This window comes from Eucyclogobius newberryi, unplaced genomic scaffold, assembly GCF_026437365.1.
Source record: "Eucyclogobius newberryi isolate DKJ021-1_F unplaced genomic scaffold, fEucNew1.0.hap1 SCAF_21, whole genome shotgun sequence".
Taxonomy (NCBI): Eukaryota; Metazoa; Chordata; class Actinopteri; order Gobiiformes; family Gobiidae; genus Eucyclogobius; species Eucyclogobius newberryi.
The window spans coordinates 18,346,515-18,362,882 of record NW_027315846.1 but is presented as its reverse complement, the minus strand read 5'-3'; the positions used below and the strand labels follow the sequence as shown (position 1 = coordinate 18,362,882).

Sequence of the window (16,368 nt, the reverse complement as noted above, 5' to 3'; positions counted from 1 at the left end):
ACATCACGGAATCTAAGCAAGATGGGGCCTAGTACTTGGATGAGAGACTGCTGTGAATACCAGGCCCCACACTGAGGCTGCAGTGTCTCTAGTCAAGTGTAAACTGCCATTGTGTCCTTTGGCACTTCACCCACATGATTCTGATTCTGTCAGTCTGCCCCAGGTCAGCTGTGGCTACGATAGAAGCTAACCCCCCTATTTATACTGGACATATCCTACGTCACCGCATATTACCAGTGATGAGAGGGACAATGATGAAGGTGACAGCTGATCAGTTTAGTAATAGAGGTTACTTGAGCTGTATTTGTTTCCTTTTTTGTTTGTTTGTTTGTTTGTTTATTTATTTGTTTGTTTGTTTGTTTGTTCTTTTAATTTACTGCTGTGGTTTTGTTGACTGGTCAATTGACTGACCTATGTTTACTACTGTTTTGCTGTATTCTCTTTCAAACTTTAAAAAAAAAAGTCTAAAGAAAAGAAGAAGAAAAAAACTTGCAAAACCTGTTTATTCATTCACACGGAAATAAACTATTAATTTATTTATTCACCACACCATAGTAACTAAGACAACATCAACTTAGTAAACAAGTAGTCATATTAAAAGACACACAAAAGATACTTGTCACACCTGTCACACAACATCCATTTGCCTGGAGCATTCTCCTCTTCCTATAAATACAGACTCCACACGCACTTGAGCACAAGTCACGCCTTCCTGCACCAGGTAAGTCCTTTTCCTTTTATGCTACAAACTGTGCTCTTAGTTGCACTGTGATATTTTAATGTTACCTTTTCTCTCTGTAGAAAAAGAGTCGTACCACCTTCACATCCAACATGAGTGACCACGGAAAGAAAGAGGAGAAAAAGAAGAAAGAGGAGAAAGAGGCACGATGTCGCAGTTTTTAATGCACATTTGATCTGTAATATGATGTGTAAAATGTTTGCTGAAAAAGCTCTTCCATGTTGTAGGAAAAAGAAGCAAAGACGGAGTCTGAGGAGTCTGAGGAGTCTGACGGCAGTTGTGATGAGGTTAGACTTTATTTTACTCCTGTCACTTTGACTTGATGCACTTCACTGTTTGTTAATGTTGTCTATGTTTTCAGGAGGGAAACAAGAAGGAAAAGGTATCCTATTTGACACTTTGACTATTTGAAAAACATAGCTGTATTCCTGTTTCATTTCCTGTGTTGATTGTGTGCGCAGAAAGGGAAGAAGAACAAGGGAAAAGGAGGTGGACACGGACATGGTCACGGACATGGTCATGGTCATGGCAAAGGCAAGCATGGAGAAGATGATTAAAGCTGTGATCCACATCTGTCCCATATTGTGTAGTAAATACTGTCAATAAATGATTCTTCAAATTAGATTTCTTTTTGGGTCTTTATTATTAAAATGTCTAGAAATATCTGTTTAACATAACTGAAATAAGTACCGGGTATGTCAGCTTTGCCCCCTTGAGTTTTAGTCAGGCTTTTATAAATCACCCTGTATGATAAGGAATGCATGTGAGCTCCATTATAGCATCAATTGAGCAATGCAACCATTCTGATTCATCCATACTGACTAAAAGTAATTCAAATAAATAGATAGTGCAGCTTTAAGTTTCTTTGTATGGGGACAATTTTTATGGCAATCAAATCCTGAACACCATGACACATAGAAACCTGAGCTCTATGTTCAGATGAAGCTTAACTTAAATGTTGTTAAACAGATCATGTAACACGTGATGTGACATCCCTCCTCCACAAATTATCCTTTCCTACATGTGAGTGTCTTGAACATGGTCTTTCATTCTTTCATTTCTTCATTTGAGCAATTTGTAACTGATTGTGATTAAAATGTAGTTTATCTAGATTGTGTTTTAATTGTTATATGTGTATTTCAACCCTAACCCCTGTGTATCTATTTCATTTTAAAAGAATACCTAAAATAAAATACAAATAAAAACAGTGAGGACAAAACACAGGACTCTGGTATACAAACCAAAACTATGCCACTGCTCAGACTTAGTCCCCTCTCCAACCTTCACAGCATCCCTCACATCCCCTCACATCCCCTCACATTCCCTCACATCCCCTCACATCCCCTCACATTCACTCACATCCCCTCACATCCCCTCACATCCCCTCACATCCCCTCACATTCACTCACATCCCCTCACATCCCCTCACATCCCCTCACATTCCCTCACATTCCCTCACATCCCCTCACATTCACTCACATTCACTCACATTCACTCACATTCCCTCACATCCCCTCACATCCCCTCACATTCCCTCACATTCCCTCACATCCCCTCACATTCACTCACATTCACTCACATTCACTCACATTCACTCACATTCACTCACATTCACTCACATTCCCTCACATTCACTCACATTCACTCACATTCACTCACATTCACTCACATCCCCTCACATTCCCTCACATCCCCTCACATTCACTCACATTCACTCACATCCACTCACATCCCCTCACATTCACTCACATTCACTCACATCCCCTCACATTCACTCACATTCACTCACATCCACTCACATCCCCTCACATTCACTCACATTCACTCACATTCACTCACATCCCCTCACATCCCCTCACATTCACTCACATTCACTCACATTCACTCACATTCACTCACATCCCCTCACATTCACTCACATTCCCTCACATTCACTCACATCCCCTCACATCCCCTCACATTCACTCACATTCACTCACATTCACTCACATCCACTCACATTCCCTCACATCCCCTCACATTCACTCACATTCACTCACATCCACTCACATTCACTCACATCCCCTCACATTCACTCACATTCACTCACATCCCCTCACATTCCCTCACATCCCCTCACATCCCCTCACATTCACTCACATTCACTCACATTCACTCACATTCACTCACATTCACTCACATTTACTCACATCCCCTCACATCCCCTCACATTCACTCACATTCACTCACATTCACTCACATCCCCTCACATCCCCTCACATTCACATCCCCTCACATCCCCTCACATTCACTCACATTCACTCACATTCACTCACATCCCCTCACATTCACTCACATTCACTCACATTCACTCACATCCCCTCACATTCACTCACATTCACTCACATCCCCTCACATTCACTCACATTCACTCACATCCCCTCACATTCACTCACATTCACTCACATCCCCTCACATTCACTCACATTCACTCACATTCACTCACATCCCCTCACATCCCCTCACATCCCCTCACATTCACTCACATTCACTCACATTCACTCACATCCCCTCACATTCACTCACATTCACTCACATTCACTCACATCCCCTCACATCCCCTCACATTCACTCACATTCACTCACATTCACTCACATTCACTCACATTCACTCACATCCCCTCACATCCCCTCACATTCACTCACATTCACTCACATTCACTCACATCCCCTCACATCCCCTCACATTCACTCACATTCACTCACATTCACTCACATCCCCTCACATCCCCTCACATTCACTCACATTCACTCACATTCACTCACATTCACTCACATCCCCTCACATCCCCTCACATTCACTCACATTCACTCACATTCACTCACATTCACTCACATCCCCTCACATCCCCTCACATTCACTCACATTCACTCACATTCACTCACATTCACTCACATCCCCTCACATCCCCTCACATTCACTCACATTCACTCACATTCACTCACATTCACTCACATTCACTCACATTCACTCACATCCCCTCACATTCACTCACATTCACTCACATTCACTCACATTCACTCACATTCATCACCATCCTCATTCCAGTTTGATCAGAGATGTGTTGTGTTCTTTCTACATTGTGAATCAGTCGCGCACATGTCACCAGTCCAGTACGTAGCACTCAAAAAGCGGGTTTGCCATGAAAGAAACTCTAAAACTTGTCCCTAAACAGACTCATTACAGAGCGAGCTGGGCAGGTCACAAAGGAACCAGCCCTGCATGAAAGTCCAGTACTATCGTCCATCAAAGGACAGTACCACAGATGGAGGCATTTTGGGTCAATTGCAGAGGACAAATTTCCCTATGTGGACAGTAAAATGTATCTCAACCATAACCTTAATTTTGATATTTCCAACATCTTTTCTAATACCTATTGAGAATTAAGTTTGGAATAACTTGGCTCGTGCCAGATTGATCTGTGTCTCAGTCTGAATTGAGTTCTTCATATGAATCAAGAGTTTATGAATTCACAAAAAAATGTGAGATTTTATCTTGCCTGCGAGGGTAATTTACCCCAGGCTTCTCCGACAAACCTTATAAGAATTGAGTCATCTTCAAATGTACAATTGAGATTACTCTCCCATAGTTTTAAGACTTTTGCTGATATTTTTTTTGACACATGGGCATATATTATACAATTTTGAAGCTTTGGTGAGTAATGAGGGCAGTAGCAGAATATTATAATGTATTTTCATTTGAAAACATTTCCCTTTAAACAGTCTCTCTTTGAAGATAATTCCAAAAGTCACCGTGCCTCTCTAAATTGAGATTTTCCTTCATGGTATTATAGTACTAAAATATTTATTGATTAATATGATTATGCCATAAATAAGCATATATGAACCTCCAGCCGTAGATTTTAGAATGGGATTTTGTTGTATATTCTATTTGTTTGGCTTCTGTGTTAAAACAGGTGTGAGAGGAGAGGTCAAATCTTGTTCTTCTAAATCGCCCCTGCATGCACCAAATGATTAGAAAACATGTTTTTATTTAGGTTAATAAATCGTGGGATACACAAACATGCACATTCTCATCATTTGCTTGGATACTAGAAAACAAAGACATCACCATAAACACCAGTTCTGAGTAAAACAAAAGGTTGAGCTTGGGCATTCTGAGAATTGCTCCAACTGTCAAAAGAAATGTGTGAGACTGGCCAAGAGCTGCCTAGTGAGGGTGAGACAGGTGGAACAGGTTTGCCTTCTGACTGTGCTCTATCTTACATTTGCACTGCTCATTACAGTTTGTATAAGCAAATGATGAAAATTTATTTTTTATTGCTTTTAATTCTTGAAGATTGTAATCTGCTTGTTTGTATATTTGCATTAATTTGTTATTTTGTCGCACCACCAGGTTCAATTATCGTGACAATTGTTCATTATGGAGTAGAAATGATTATGAGTATACTTTATTTTCAATTGTATACCGTCACTTCAAAAATGCTCTATTAAAAAATACTGGATTCATAAATTAATTGAAAAATAAATTCCTCCAGGAGGCACCGACTAAAAATAGCAACCGATTATTTAACCATATCTTACCATATTTTAAGTTTGTAATGTTGACATTCTTGGCAAATGAGGAAGACTAGAAACTGAAAAGAGGCCAAAACAAATATTTATGCACTACTGCTATTCTTATAAAACCAACAAGGTCAGAGAAAGACGCAACATGATGAAAACACAAATAACTTAAATTAGAATGAATAAGTGAATAATTGACGTTGAGTCAGTTGCACTAGAACGACGCCCAGCGCTTCAGTGCGTGTTCGTAGAGGTATTCTAAGGTGAAGCTGCCGTTTCACTGCCCACGCCCATGTCTTAACCTGTCATGTGCATCCAAACACACCCACATTCCTCTTTACTTCAATTCACTATAAATAAAACGTGAAACCCAAACACAGACAGGAGTCACATCTTTCATTCAGTTCAGGTAACGACGGGACACTTTCAGCATGACATAGAGATGTTTAAATTTCACGTTTCATTTGATGCATTTATTTTTTTTTTACAGGCAAAGCATTTTACTTGACTTGATCCAAAAGACAAGATGAGTGGACGTAAGTTGTGTCCTTTACTTTTGTATCCTTTGTAGCACAGAATAGTATGCATTATAATATCATTTAATATTCTTTTTTTTTTAATTATTTTATTTACAGACGGACATGGCCATGGCCAAGGGGTGAGTGACTTTGTTTTCTATTAATTAATCACAACAGCATCAAGCTCTTTACTCATGTATACATTGTCATTTTCAGGGTCAAAAGGGAAAGGATCATGCAGAAGAGCATGGAGGCGGACCACCTGAGGTAATATTTCTGTTATTTTAGTTAATTCTGTACTCATATCTGTACTGTACTAATGTAATGTCTTTTTTGTTTTTATAGGGCAAGGGCAAAGAGGTAGAATCATTTGTAACACCCTCAAAAGACGTACTCATCCTTCATAAGTGCTTGATTGTTCATTTCTGTGTACTTGTGTGTGCAGGGATGCCATGGAAAGCCTGAGGGGGCCGGCCCACCTGAGGGCAAAGGAAAAGATGCAGAGCATGGGAAGAGAAAAGGCCAAGAATGAGACACATTGAATGCACATCCATCTCTGTTGCATATTAAAATGTTTATTAAGATGTCTAAATTAAATAAAAAGATGCTTTAAACAATATACAAAAATGTTTTTGTTTAATTATGAACTTGTTAACACATTATGAAATTCATACTCACATGTAGTAGTTTAGTCACATTACAACGGGAACTTTAATATTAAGTAAAATAGCAGAGAATTATTAGTCTTAAGACATGTCAACCACATTATAAATTAATCAGCGTAAACATCATTAGAGGAATATAAAAGACTGACAGAATCAAAATACTTTGAAACATTGAAATGTATTTTTTGAAAGGGACGTTAGCGTGCATATTGCTAAACTAATTGTTATCATTGTATAATTCTCCAGTATGCATTGTTGCCCATAAAGGCACCTAGATACTTGAATCATAACAGTTTCAACTATGTTTTAGAAAAGACCATTAACTTGTTCAGTCTCAGGGTCCAGGTCAATATCATAGAAGCAAGGTCTTGTGGGAAGGCCAGGGATGGTGGGCATCTAGGAGACAAAATGTATTTATATAAAAAAAAAAAAAAAAAAAAAGGAATCACAATTGCACATAACAAAACGTAAGCAATAGCCAAGTAGTCTATGAATTATGTTTTTTATGATAATTTCAATTCCAAAGTATCTGGATTTTAAATAGGAATGGTCCAATATGTTTGTTTTTTTAAACAGATACTTATGTGTCTTGCCACTGTGGCTGAAATGTGATACCAATAACACAGCCAGACCCACAAAAAATATAAAAGTCATACAGTAAATCTTCACAAAATTATTTATCTGGGATATAGAAGAATGTGTCAAAATAGCCAACTATTTCTTAGCTAAAAGGCTTTTTTAAAAATGGTCTTTAAAAATACAAATACGATGCATTGAAGACACACCAGGAATGATACGGGTGCAGCGAGACTGCAGCAGCTCAGGAAAATATTGGTACCAAATATTTTCAATCTGTCAGACATCTTAGAAAACATATCACTCATCCCTAGTTTTAGGGCAGTGGCGCCTAAAGTGGGGCTGAGATGTATGTAGAGTATCGATTTGATTACATTTTGCGTTGAAAAGGTAAGGTAAAAGTAGTTTTAAGAGGAGACATCAATTATCATCCATTAATTTATTCCCCTAAAAACATGTTAGGAAAAGACAATTTAATCATCATCTCCAATAATCTATTTTCAAAAATACAACACAAAATTGGTTTTGGCCCTCGGGATGTTAATATGCATTTCTTTTGGCCCACTGATATTTATAATTAAAAATATACATTCATACATACATACATACTCCCCTCATGGGTGCAATGCTGCTGGTTGGCAATAACAGACAATGTATCTTACCGTTCCGATCAGTGGGAAAAGAAAGCCCGCCCCCACACTGGCCCGGATGTCCCTGATAGGCAAAATGAAGCCTGTGGGCGCACCCTTCTTGTCTGCCTCGTGAGAGAGAGACAGGTGAGTCTTCGCCATGCACATTGGAAGATTGCCAAAACCCTACAGGCAAAGGCACGCCCATAAATACAAGAACCATTTCTGAAAAAATTCTGATTATGAAATTTGATCCAAGCAATGAAAGACTGACCTGTTTTGTGTAGAGCTCCACCTTGTGTTGAGCCTCAGGAAGAAGCTCAATGTCATCTGCACCGTAGATCTTTTGGGCAATTACCCGAATCTTATCTGTAACGGATAACTATAACAAAAAAAGAAAAAGAAAAACTGTAGTTGACAAAGTTGAAATCAATTTAAATAAATAAATAAAGAGCTGAACTATTTTTACCTCCAAGTTGTAGAGAAATTTAAAGTTACTGGGGGCCTCAGAGGCACTCTGGACAGCCATTCCAAGGGCCAAAGCTCCAGCGCCACCTTCAGCCCAGTGTTTGCAGTGCACTGCGTCAAAAGCTCCAGCTGATTTAGACATCTTGCAAACCAAATCTAGTTCAGCATCAGTATCAGTCCTGCAATTAGCAAGAGAGCAATATAGATCATCTTTGAAGTTGGGGTTTAGACCTCTAGATTTGGGGGTTTTGACTGCTCCGTCTCATACTTGAATGCATTTACAGCCACTACCACAGGCACACCAAAGTGCATAGCATTTTCAATTTGTTTCCTCAGGTTACTGCAGCCGTTCTCCAGAAGCCCCAAGTTCTGAAAAACATAATTGATGCAATTGGGGGTTTTCCATGAAGCAAGATTAGGCCAAAGCCTGGCTTATTTGGGCAATCCAGGCTAATCAAATCCTCAATTCTGTTCCACCAACGCGACTCACCGAGTTGCCATGGTAACAAGTTTAATTTAGCTTGCTCTACAAGAATGTCTAAAGAAACACTTTAATCGCAAGTTTCAGCATGTGCACTCTCACACTTGAATTAAATCATTAGTCCCAGCCAGAATTAAGTTTAAACGTGACTTTATTTTTTCGGGTTGGCACCCGAGACTTTTAAAACCAGCTGTGCTCATCAAATAGGCAGAAGTAACAAAGCCTGTAGAGGGCATTATTTTATTGACGGGATCTCTAACAATTTTTTTTTTAATCCATCCATCCATCCATCCATCCATTTTCTACCGCTTGTTCCCTTTTGGATGGATGGATGGATTTTTTTTTAATCATAGGCTAATTTATTAAAGTTAAACATTGCATTTCTAAAGGATTTATTAACTAAATATTTGAATACAGTAGTAGTAAAGTAGGCATGTATTTTCTGCTGTGGCTGTTGGTGTGAGGTTAAAGCTGTGGAGCCGTTCTGCTGCTTTGACAGACACAGACGCTGGCTGGGAGCTGGACTCGGGCGATGTTGTTTTCAGTCGGTTCTGGATGTAGCACTCACTAAGTTTACATTCACAGAGAAAATGCAGTCTCACTCTCCTCTTTCCCTGGTCTAATAATGTCATAATGTCATAATGGGTAGACGAGGCAAGTGCGCATTGTGTCAGGCAGCATTATACTTAACTTTGCACTAAATACGTTGCCAATTCTCTGTCTGTTGCCGGAGCAAACGGGAGAGGAGTGAGCTACAGCTTTCCTGTAGCTCTTCTGATCAGAATAAAGTGAAAACATCTGTCACAAATTAAACAATTGTCTCTGAGCGCTCTGGCTCCTCTCTTGTAATCCGATCATAAAAAACATCAAGCCCCAATGCGCCTTTGAGCTCTTTCACTAGGACCTTAAACCTGAGGCTTGAGGTAGTGCAAGTCAGAGCCAGGATTATTTTTTCATGGAACGACTTTGTTTAAATTGGAGATGGATCTAGATTCATCATAAACCTGGACTTGTCAAGCGACTGGATGGAATACCCATATTATCCATTAATCGTCTTGCTAGCTTAGAAACAAATGACCAATTACCTCTTCCACATATTCTTTGGGCAAAGTCATCCCAGCAGTCACCTGAGAAAAATAAATTTACATTTCACTAGAAAAGGGAAACATGCCATGATTCACAACAAGCAGTAGTCACACAGACCAAAGTACATGCAAATTGTACACATTTTTGAGCTGAACTTACAGTAGGACCTCCTCCGTGCATCTTCAGAGCTCGGACAGAAGCGACAAGCACCACTACATGAGGCCTCAAGCCGGAGTATCGGCATTTGATGTTAAAGAACTTTTCCATACCAATGTCAGCACCAAAGCCAGCCTCCGTAACTGTATGAAACATTGAGCACATCTTTACATTTTTGTTTGGCTACAGTGGCACTTTAAACTGCAGTTACACTTGCCAACAAATCCGTCAGGTCCTACAAGCTTCAAAGCAATTTTATCAGCCAGGATCGAGGAGTTTCCATGAGCAATGTTGGCAAAGGGGCCTGCATGAACAAACACTGGTGTTCCCTGTAATGGCACAAATGTTATGTTCGGTAAAACCCAAAAGGTCAACACAATGTTCTACAAAACTCTACATAACCTCTAATGTCTGCATCAGGTTTGGCTTTATTGCATCTTTCATGAGGACTGTTAAAGCACCGCTTACACCCTGTAAAGAGAGAAAAACATAGTTAAATCTCCTGACAGCATTCATTTTGTAGCGTTATACCCTTTACAATACCAGGTCCTCTGTCGTTACGGGTTCTCCATTTCTGCTGGTGGCTATAACCATTTTGGACAGACGCGTGCGCATATCCTCCAAGCTGCTGGTCAAGGCAAGGACTGCCATAATTTCACTGGCTACAGTGATGTCAAACTGTGCCTGGAAATAAGAACAAACAACAATATTCTGTTACTATCCACGTAGTTTGAACTTGGGAATATTCCATTAACTGAAAAATACCTCTCTTGTAAATCCCTTTTCTGTTGGAGACTGTCCAATTGTAATTTTCCTCAAGAAGCGATCGTTTGTGTCCATCACTGTAGAGGCAGACAACAACGTTTAGTCTCATAGAAATTCTGAAATGGAGACAAACGTAAAATTGAACATAATGTAATGTAGAGTAATTGTGATCAGTCACAGGATAATCACACCTTGTGAAAAGTAAGGAGATATTGGTAATGACTTAATTACATGTAAGCAACATCAAAGCAAAGTTTAAGAAAAAAACGTTTACAATGTACAATGAATAAAAATGTTTGTTACTATGGCACTTCAAATTTGCCTCCATTATGGATTTTTGAACATTCTCCTGGCATAACATTTGAAAAGGGCACCGACTTAAATCAGTTATCAAATGCAGCATGAATGTTAGATGGGTGTACCTCTCTGCCAGGTCACAGTGCCAGGGTCGATATCCAAGCGAGCAAATCGAGTGATTTCCTCTTCAGTTAGACTTGTGGGGTCTGTCTTGTCAATGCCAAGTTTCTAAAAGATGCAATTTCACATGTTACAGTCAAAACTTTCACACACAAAAAATTATTTAGTCTGTGCTTCATTTACCTTTAGTCTTTTCATTTGGATTTCTGAAAACACCCTTTTTCCTCCACTGAGGGGAACTAAGCGATTGTAGAGCGCCTGATGCATTAAAGTCTTGGTTAAATTGATGAACTATTATTATTAATGTTAAGCAAATAAGTCTAAACTCACTTTGTCTGACTGTGTAGCTTCATGAAACATGCGAGCATCAATTGCCGCCGCCACCAAGTTATTGGCAGCTGTGATGGCATGAATGTCACCAGTGAGGTGGAGGTTGAACTAAAGGCAAATATGTATCATTAGATTAAGCAATATGGTACAACCGACACCAATTTGTCTCTAGTACCTCCTCCATTGGAATTACTTGAGAATAACCCCCACCTGCAGCACCACCTGGTGAGAAAATAATGTTATTACAGCAGCCATTTTCAATAGTAGTAGTTGATGGATATCATATTCAGAACTAACCTTTTATTCCAAACGTGGGACCTTGAGACGGCTGTCTCACACACGCAAACACATTGAGATTCATATGAGCTCCCAGAGCCTGAACCAGGCCAATAGTGGTGGTGCTCTTCCCCTCTCCGAGAGGAGTCGGTGTGATGCTTCGGAAACATACAAACACAATGCCAACAACCGTGTAACTTTACATTTGTACAGTGTACATTTACCATTTGCAGACTGTTTGTTTTTAAATATGATCATGTTATTAAGAACTTACCAGAGTTAATAAAGGCAAAATAAGATAAACAAATACAAAATGTTTTGTACCATGTTGAAATTTAAGTTCAAATTCAGTATACAAAGAGGTTAGAACAACATACCCAGTGACAACTACATATTTGCCATCTGGCTTTGCCTCCAGGCGCTTCATGATGGACAGTTGAACTTTGGCTTTGGCTTTGCCATAGAGCTCCACCTCATCTGAAAGCAGACCTACTTCTTTTGCCAGTTGGTTAATGGGTTTGGGTATGCAGGAGCGAGAAATCACGATGTCACTTTAGTAAAGGGCACATCAAATTCACACATTAGAGATTCAATCATGAATACAGCTACAAGTAAAAGATGAGCACCAATAAATCACTTTACCTCGGCACAGGCTTTTCAAGTTTCAATTGATTGTATGTTATATTCCATTTTCCAAGACGATTGCTTTCAATAAATCTTTTTGCACTCTGAATTGTGTTCTACACAAAAATAGATGCCAGACAAGTTAAAAATTACCTTCTGTGTCAACAGTGTCTGCAATAAACACATTCTGCTAAGAATAAATAGAAATAAGGAGCGCTGCGTGGGTACTTAAGGGCCCAAAAAATAGTATTAAAACAGGTGCTCAACTGGAGAGATTCGTTGCACAAATGTATGTAGTAATATGTTGGAGTATTCCCAAAGACAAGAAAAACCAAGACCGCATGGCTATTGGGAAAATAGTTAATAGCAATGCAGCAATAAAAGGCATTTAAATTTTTTTCATAAATTAACAATGCCTTGTTTTTTTTTGTCTTTGGGAATGCTCAACATATGTTGCTACATATATCTTGCTAAAATGTTATACCCAAATAATTCTGCCATTATGTTGGATCAGCAGACTTCCCAACTTATCCATCATCTCAGGCGGGAGACAACGCATTAAAAAGTACGAGATTGCCCCCCTAAAAAGGGAGATTTCTAATCTCATCAGAATTAAGAGATAAAAAGTCCTGCATTTCTGCGGTTTGTTAATGTTGACGGCAGTTTCGGCATCACTCACGGCGGCCATGGCGATTTCATAAATACGCTATTTAGTTTTATACCGCACTTTAACTTTGCGATGTGGATTCTGGAACGGAACACACCCAGCATTCATAGTACTATCACAACATCATGTCAGCTGTTCCCCACGCTCGCCTTCGCTACCAAAATTAAGGATAACGGCATAGAAAAGGTAGATTTTTGATTTTTCAATTGAAATATCGAAAAGGTAGATTTTTGATTTTTCAATTGAAATATCTTATGAGATATTTCAGGACCCAAATCGGGAGAGTTGGGAAGTATGGATCAGGACTGCTCTTACCGCCATCAGCATGGCTACGGTCATGGGCCCCACACCACCAGGGACAGGAGTGATGAAATCTGCACGCTCCTTGGCAGAGGCGTAGTGAACATCACCCACCACTCGTTTACCACTCTGCCGGGTTTCATCTGAGAAGCATGACATGATTTGATCACAGAACAATTGACACAAATTTTCTATACATTTTTTAAAGAATCACAAACCTGGGATAGGATTAATGCCACAGTCAATGACAACTGCACCTTTTTTTATCCATTCTCCTTTGACCATTTCGGGTTGACCAATGCCTACAACCAAGATGTCAGCTCTACCCACCTACAAAACAAATGTATGACACATTTTGTTGCATTTTACTTGACATTTGTGCATGATTATTTCTGAAGAATGTACCTCCAGATCGAGATCAACAGTCTTGGAGTGACAGGTAGTGACAGTGGCATGATTCCACAGCAGCAGATCGTGCATTGGCGCACCAACAATTTTACTGCGGCCGATCACCACTGCCTTCTTTCCCGCGATAGACACTCCTGTATTACACAAAAGGAACGTTTTACTGACTTCACGCGTGTTCATTATTTTCATAGAGCAGAATATCATTACCAGTTTGTTTGATCAACTCCAAGCAGCCATTTGGTGTGCAGGGAATGAAACAGTCACGCAGATCTCCGCGGGCAAGTTTCCCGGCATTTATACTTGTTAGGCTGATTCACAAATATAAGCTTATATTGCAGTGTAAATAATAGTCAATTTAGTAAAGGGAAAACTGACTTACCCATCTACATCTTTCTCTGGTGCCACAGCATTGGTGATTTTTTCAGTGTCAATCTTCTGTATCGAGTCCAGTGGCAGCTGCACAATAAGCCCATGGATGGAGGAACTTTCATTCACTTCCATTATAGCATGGAGAATCTGTAAATATAGAGACATAGATTTAAAACTATTCAATATTTAGGTAAAGGCTATGTCCCATTTTCTAATCACATCTATTGACAATCTTTAAACAAACATTAATTTTAATGCATCTGTGTAATCCTCTACCTCGTTCTCTGTGGCCGTATTTGGGAGTTTCAAATGTGTGGCATTTATTCCAATCTATAAGAGGGAAGAGATTTCCATTGTAGAATACTGCAATAAACAATATCTCTACTCCACATTAAGCCGTAACTGGATTTACCTCATCTGCAGCCTTCATTTTCATACTAATGTAAAGATTTGAATCTTCACGGTTGCCAACCTGCAAAGAAATATCCTCAATTAAAATGGAGGTGATTATAAACAAAACTGTGCAGTAAAGGTTTGGATAATTGTATCAAAACACAGAGGGGCCAAAGTTTTACCTTCCAACTGACTCCAATGACAGCCATGGGAAAGCCAGTGGCAAAATATGTCACCAAGTAGACAAAAAGAGGTGATAAAAGACATGCTTACCTGTAAAACTGTCAGACCAGGTTTGAAATTGGGGTCACATTGCCGCATGATGTCCACTTCTTTCTTTAGGCGCTCCTTCAACAGACTAAATGGGGGGGGGGAAAAGAAAGATATTGATGTAAGTTTCAAAATGAGGCTTTTGTTTTGATTGAGTCACATTTTGAGTGGTTATCTGTTGTCCCTTTGTCACTCTTTGGCTTTTCATTGATCGGAATATTGTAAAAGACTAACACGTTGAAGAGATAAGATTAAAAGAAAGATTAACTTGTAACAAAAAGTAAAGATAAACAATTAGACAACTGCTCTGTTAAAATGGATTTTAGTTATACATGTTTCTTATCTTTTAACAAAACCTGTAGTCAAAATAAGTTAATAGAGCAATAAAGGGAAAATATTTTCAATGAACCCAATCTTTAAATAGCTGGAGAGAAGATGAGTATATAATGAAATAATGAGAACTGTGTGGGAATTAACAAAGTGCAGGATGTCTTGTGACAGGCACATGCTCTCCCCAACACCATCAATTTGGTTCAGAAAATGTGCATCCAAAACATTTAAAGCTGCATTAAAGGAATTATTGAAGTTTATTTGTTAAAATGCATGGATTTGAGTAGTCATCACAGTATTCGAGGCCAGTGGACTAAGAGTGCAAAGATCGTTATTACATAATACTGGAATTCTAATTGTACACATTTTTGTTATGGTTCAAATAATGTCAGATTTAAAATGTTGATTAGTGCATGGCATATTGAATATCTTCACAGTTTAGTAAGATTATTTAACTTAAACAGATCAAAACTTCTCCTTCTCGAAGTCATCCCATTTTCTTTAACGTAAATTCTAGCAATTCTAACAAAAACACTTTCTTGTACAAGATGCACAATTCTATCTGGTTGCATTTGATTCATTTTCACTTCATTCCAACACAAACCGCAGCATGGATTCATATTGTACCCTACAGTAAACTAGCGCGTGGTGTTGAAATCTCTGAACTATCCACGTGCATGGCTGAAATGTAATTGAATAAATGAATACTTACGCAGAAACCTCTTTCCCACTTATAATTTTGGCTGGCATCTTTTCTTTCGTGTCGTGAATGTCTTCGGTCAGTGAGTGTGCCGTGACCAGAGCTTAACCAGGAATGTGAGTTCCAAAAAACTTGAAGTTTGTTCCCCAAACAGCGCTGGAGTGTTTTTTTCTTAGCCTGTGGTTCCACATGCAGCTTCTACGCTCAAACTTAGTGTAAAAACATTCACGAATGTCAAAAAGCGTACGCGGGGTGGGCGGTGTTGAAAGTTGACTGGCAAGTGGTTGTCGACCTTATTAACCAATGGGATTTCAAAGAGGTGAGCGGAACTTGTAACAGAGTGTGACCGGAAGAGAGCAGCACAGGGATAAAAATGTACACTTACTGTAGTAAATGCAGCACTAGAGGAACAATCATCATGGGAACATCTAACAAACCATCCAGCAAGCATGCTCTGACTGTAAAAACAATTACTTGTCTACATGTACTGAAAGCGTTGACCTAATATAATTTATCGGGAATGTTTCGTGACACATTTGTTGTCAAAATCACTCTAGATTAGAGGAGGTTTTGCCATGGGGTTTGCAGATCAGAACGAGCATACATGTTATCCTTTTTTTGGTGCTTTGTTTTTT

General features: G+C 39.1%; 1 protein-coding gene and 1 long non-coding RNA gene across 2 annotated transcripts; one reads left to right on the top strand and one right to left on the bottom strand.

Annotated features, from left to right (window-relative positions):
• The first annotated feature begins 5,668 nt into the window (after nucleotides 1-5,668).
• LOC140370217 (uncharacterized) lies at nucleotides 5,669-6,432 on the top strand. The gene is made up of 6 exons (XR_011928352.1): nucleotides 5,669-5,714; nucleotides 5,796-5,841; nucleotides 5,941-5,963; nucleotides 6,040-6,090; nucleotides 6,169-6,183; nucleotides 6,269-6,432. It is a non-coding gene; the product is annotated as an uncharacterized lncRNA (long non-coding RNA).
• Nucleotides 6,433-6,721: 289 nt separating this feature from the next.
• On the bottom strand, nucleotides 6,722-15,924 carry LOC140370216 (C-1-tetrahydrofolate synthase, cytoplasmic-like). The gene is made up of 27 exons (XM_072457269.1): nucleotides 15,746-15,924; nucleotides 14,707-14,791; nucleotides 14,453-14,512; nucleotides 14,317-14,370; nucleotides 14,051-14,187; nucleotides 13,879-13,979; nucleotides 13,669-13,805; nucleotides 13,482-13,593; nucleotides 13,279-13,406; nucleotides 12,315-12,412; nucleotides 12,050-12,223; nucleotides 11,694-11,830; nucleotides 11,572-11,618; nucleotides 11,397-11,504; nucleotides 11,250-11,324; nucleotides 11,072-11,174; nucleotides 10,650-10,726; nucleotides 10,428-10,568; nucleotides 10,287-10,355; nucleotides 10,102-10,213; nucleotides 9,888-10,027; nucleotides 9,728-9,769; nucleotides 8,430-8,530; nucleotides 8,163-8,340; nucleotides 7,968-8,075; nucleotides 7,727-7,879; nucleotides 6,722-6,884 (listed from the first exon to the last, which is right to left on the bottom strand). Exons 1-27 carry the CDS (start codon nucleotides 15,781-15,783, stop codon nucleotides 6,795-6,797), a joined length of 2,805 nt encoding a protein of 934 aa, XP_072313370.1. The 5' UTR covers nucleotides 15,784-15,924; the 3' UTR covers nucleotides 6,722-6,794.
• Between the last annotated feature and the right edge of the window lie 444 nt (nucleotides 15,925-16,368).

Excerpts from the sequence above, each read along its gene's own strand:
- LOC140370216 (XM_072457269.1), bottom strand. The coding sequence starts at position 15,783 with ATGCCAGCCAAAATTATAAGTGGGAAAGAGGTTTCTGC. Across the intron at positions 12,413-13,278 it reads CCGTAGCCATGCTGATGGCG|AACACAATTCAGAGTGCAAA; the intron begins GTAAGAGCAGTC and ends ATTTTTGTGTAG. Across the intron at positions 11,325-11,396 it reads AAGCTACACAGTCAGACAAA|GCGCTCTACAATCGCTTAGT; the intron begins GTGAGTTTAGAC and ends TTAATGCATCAG.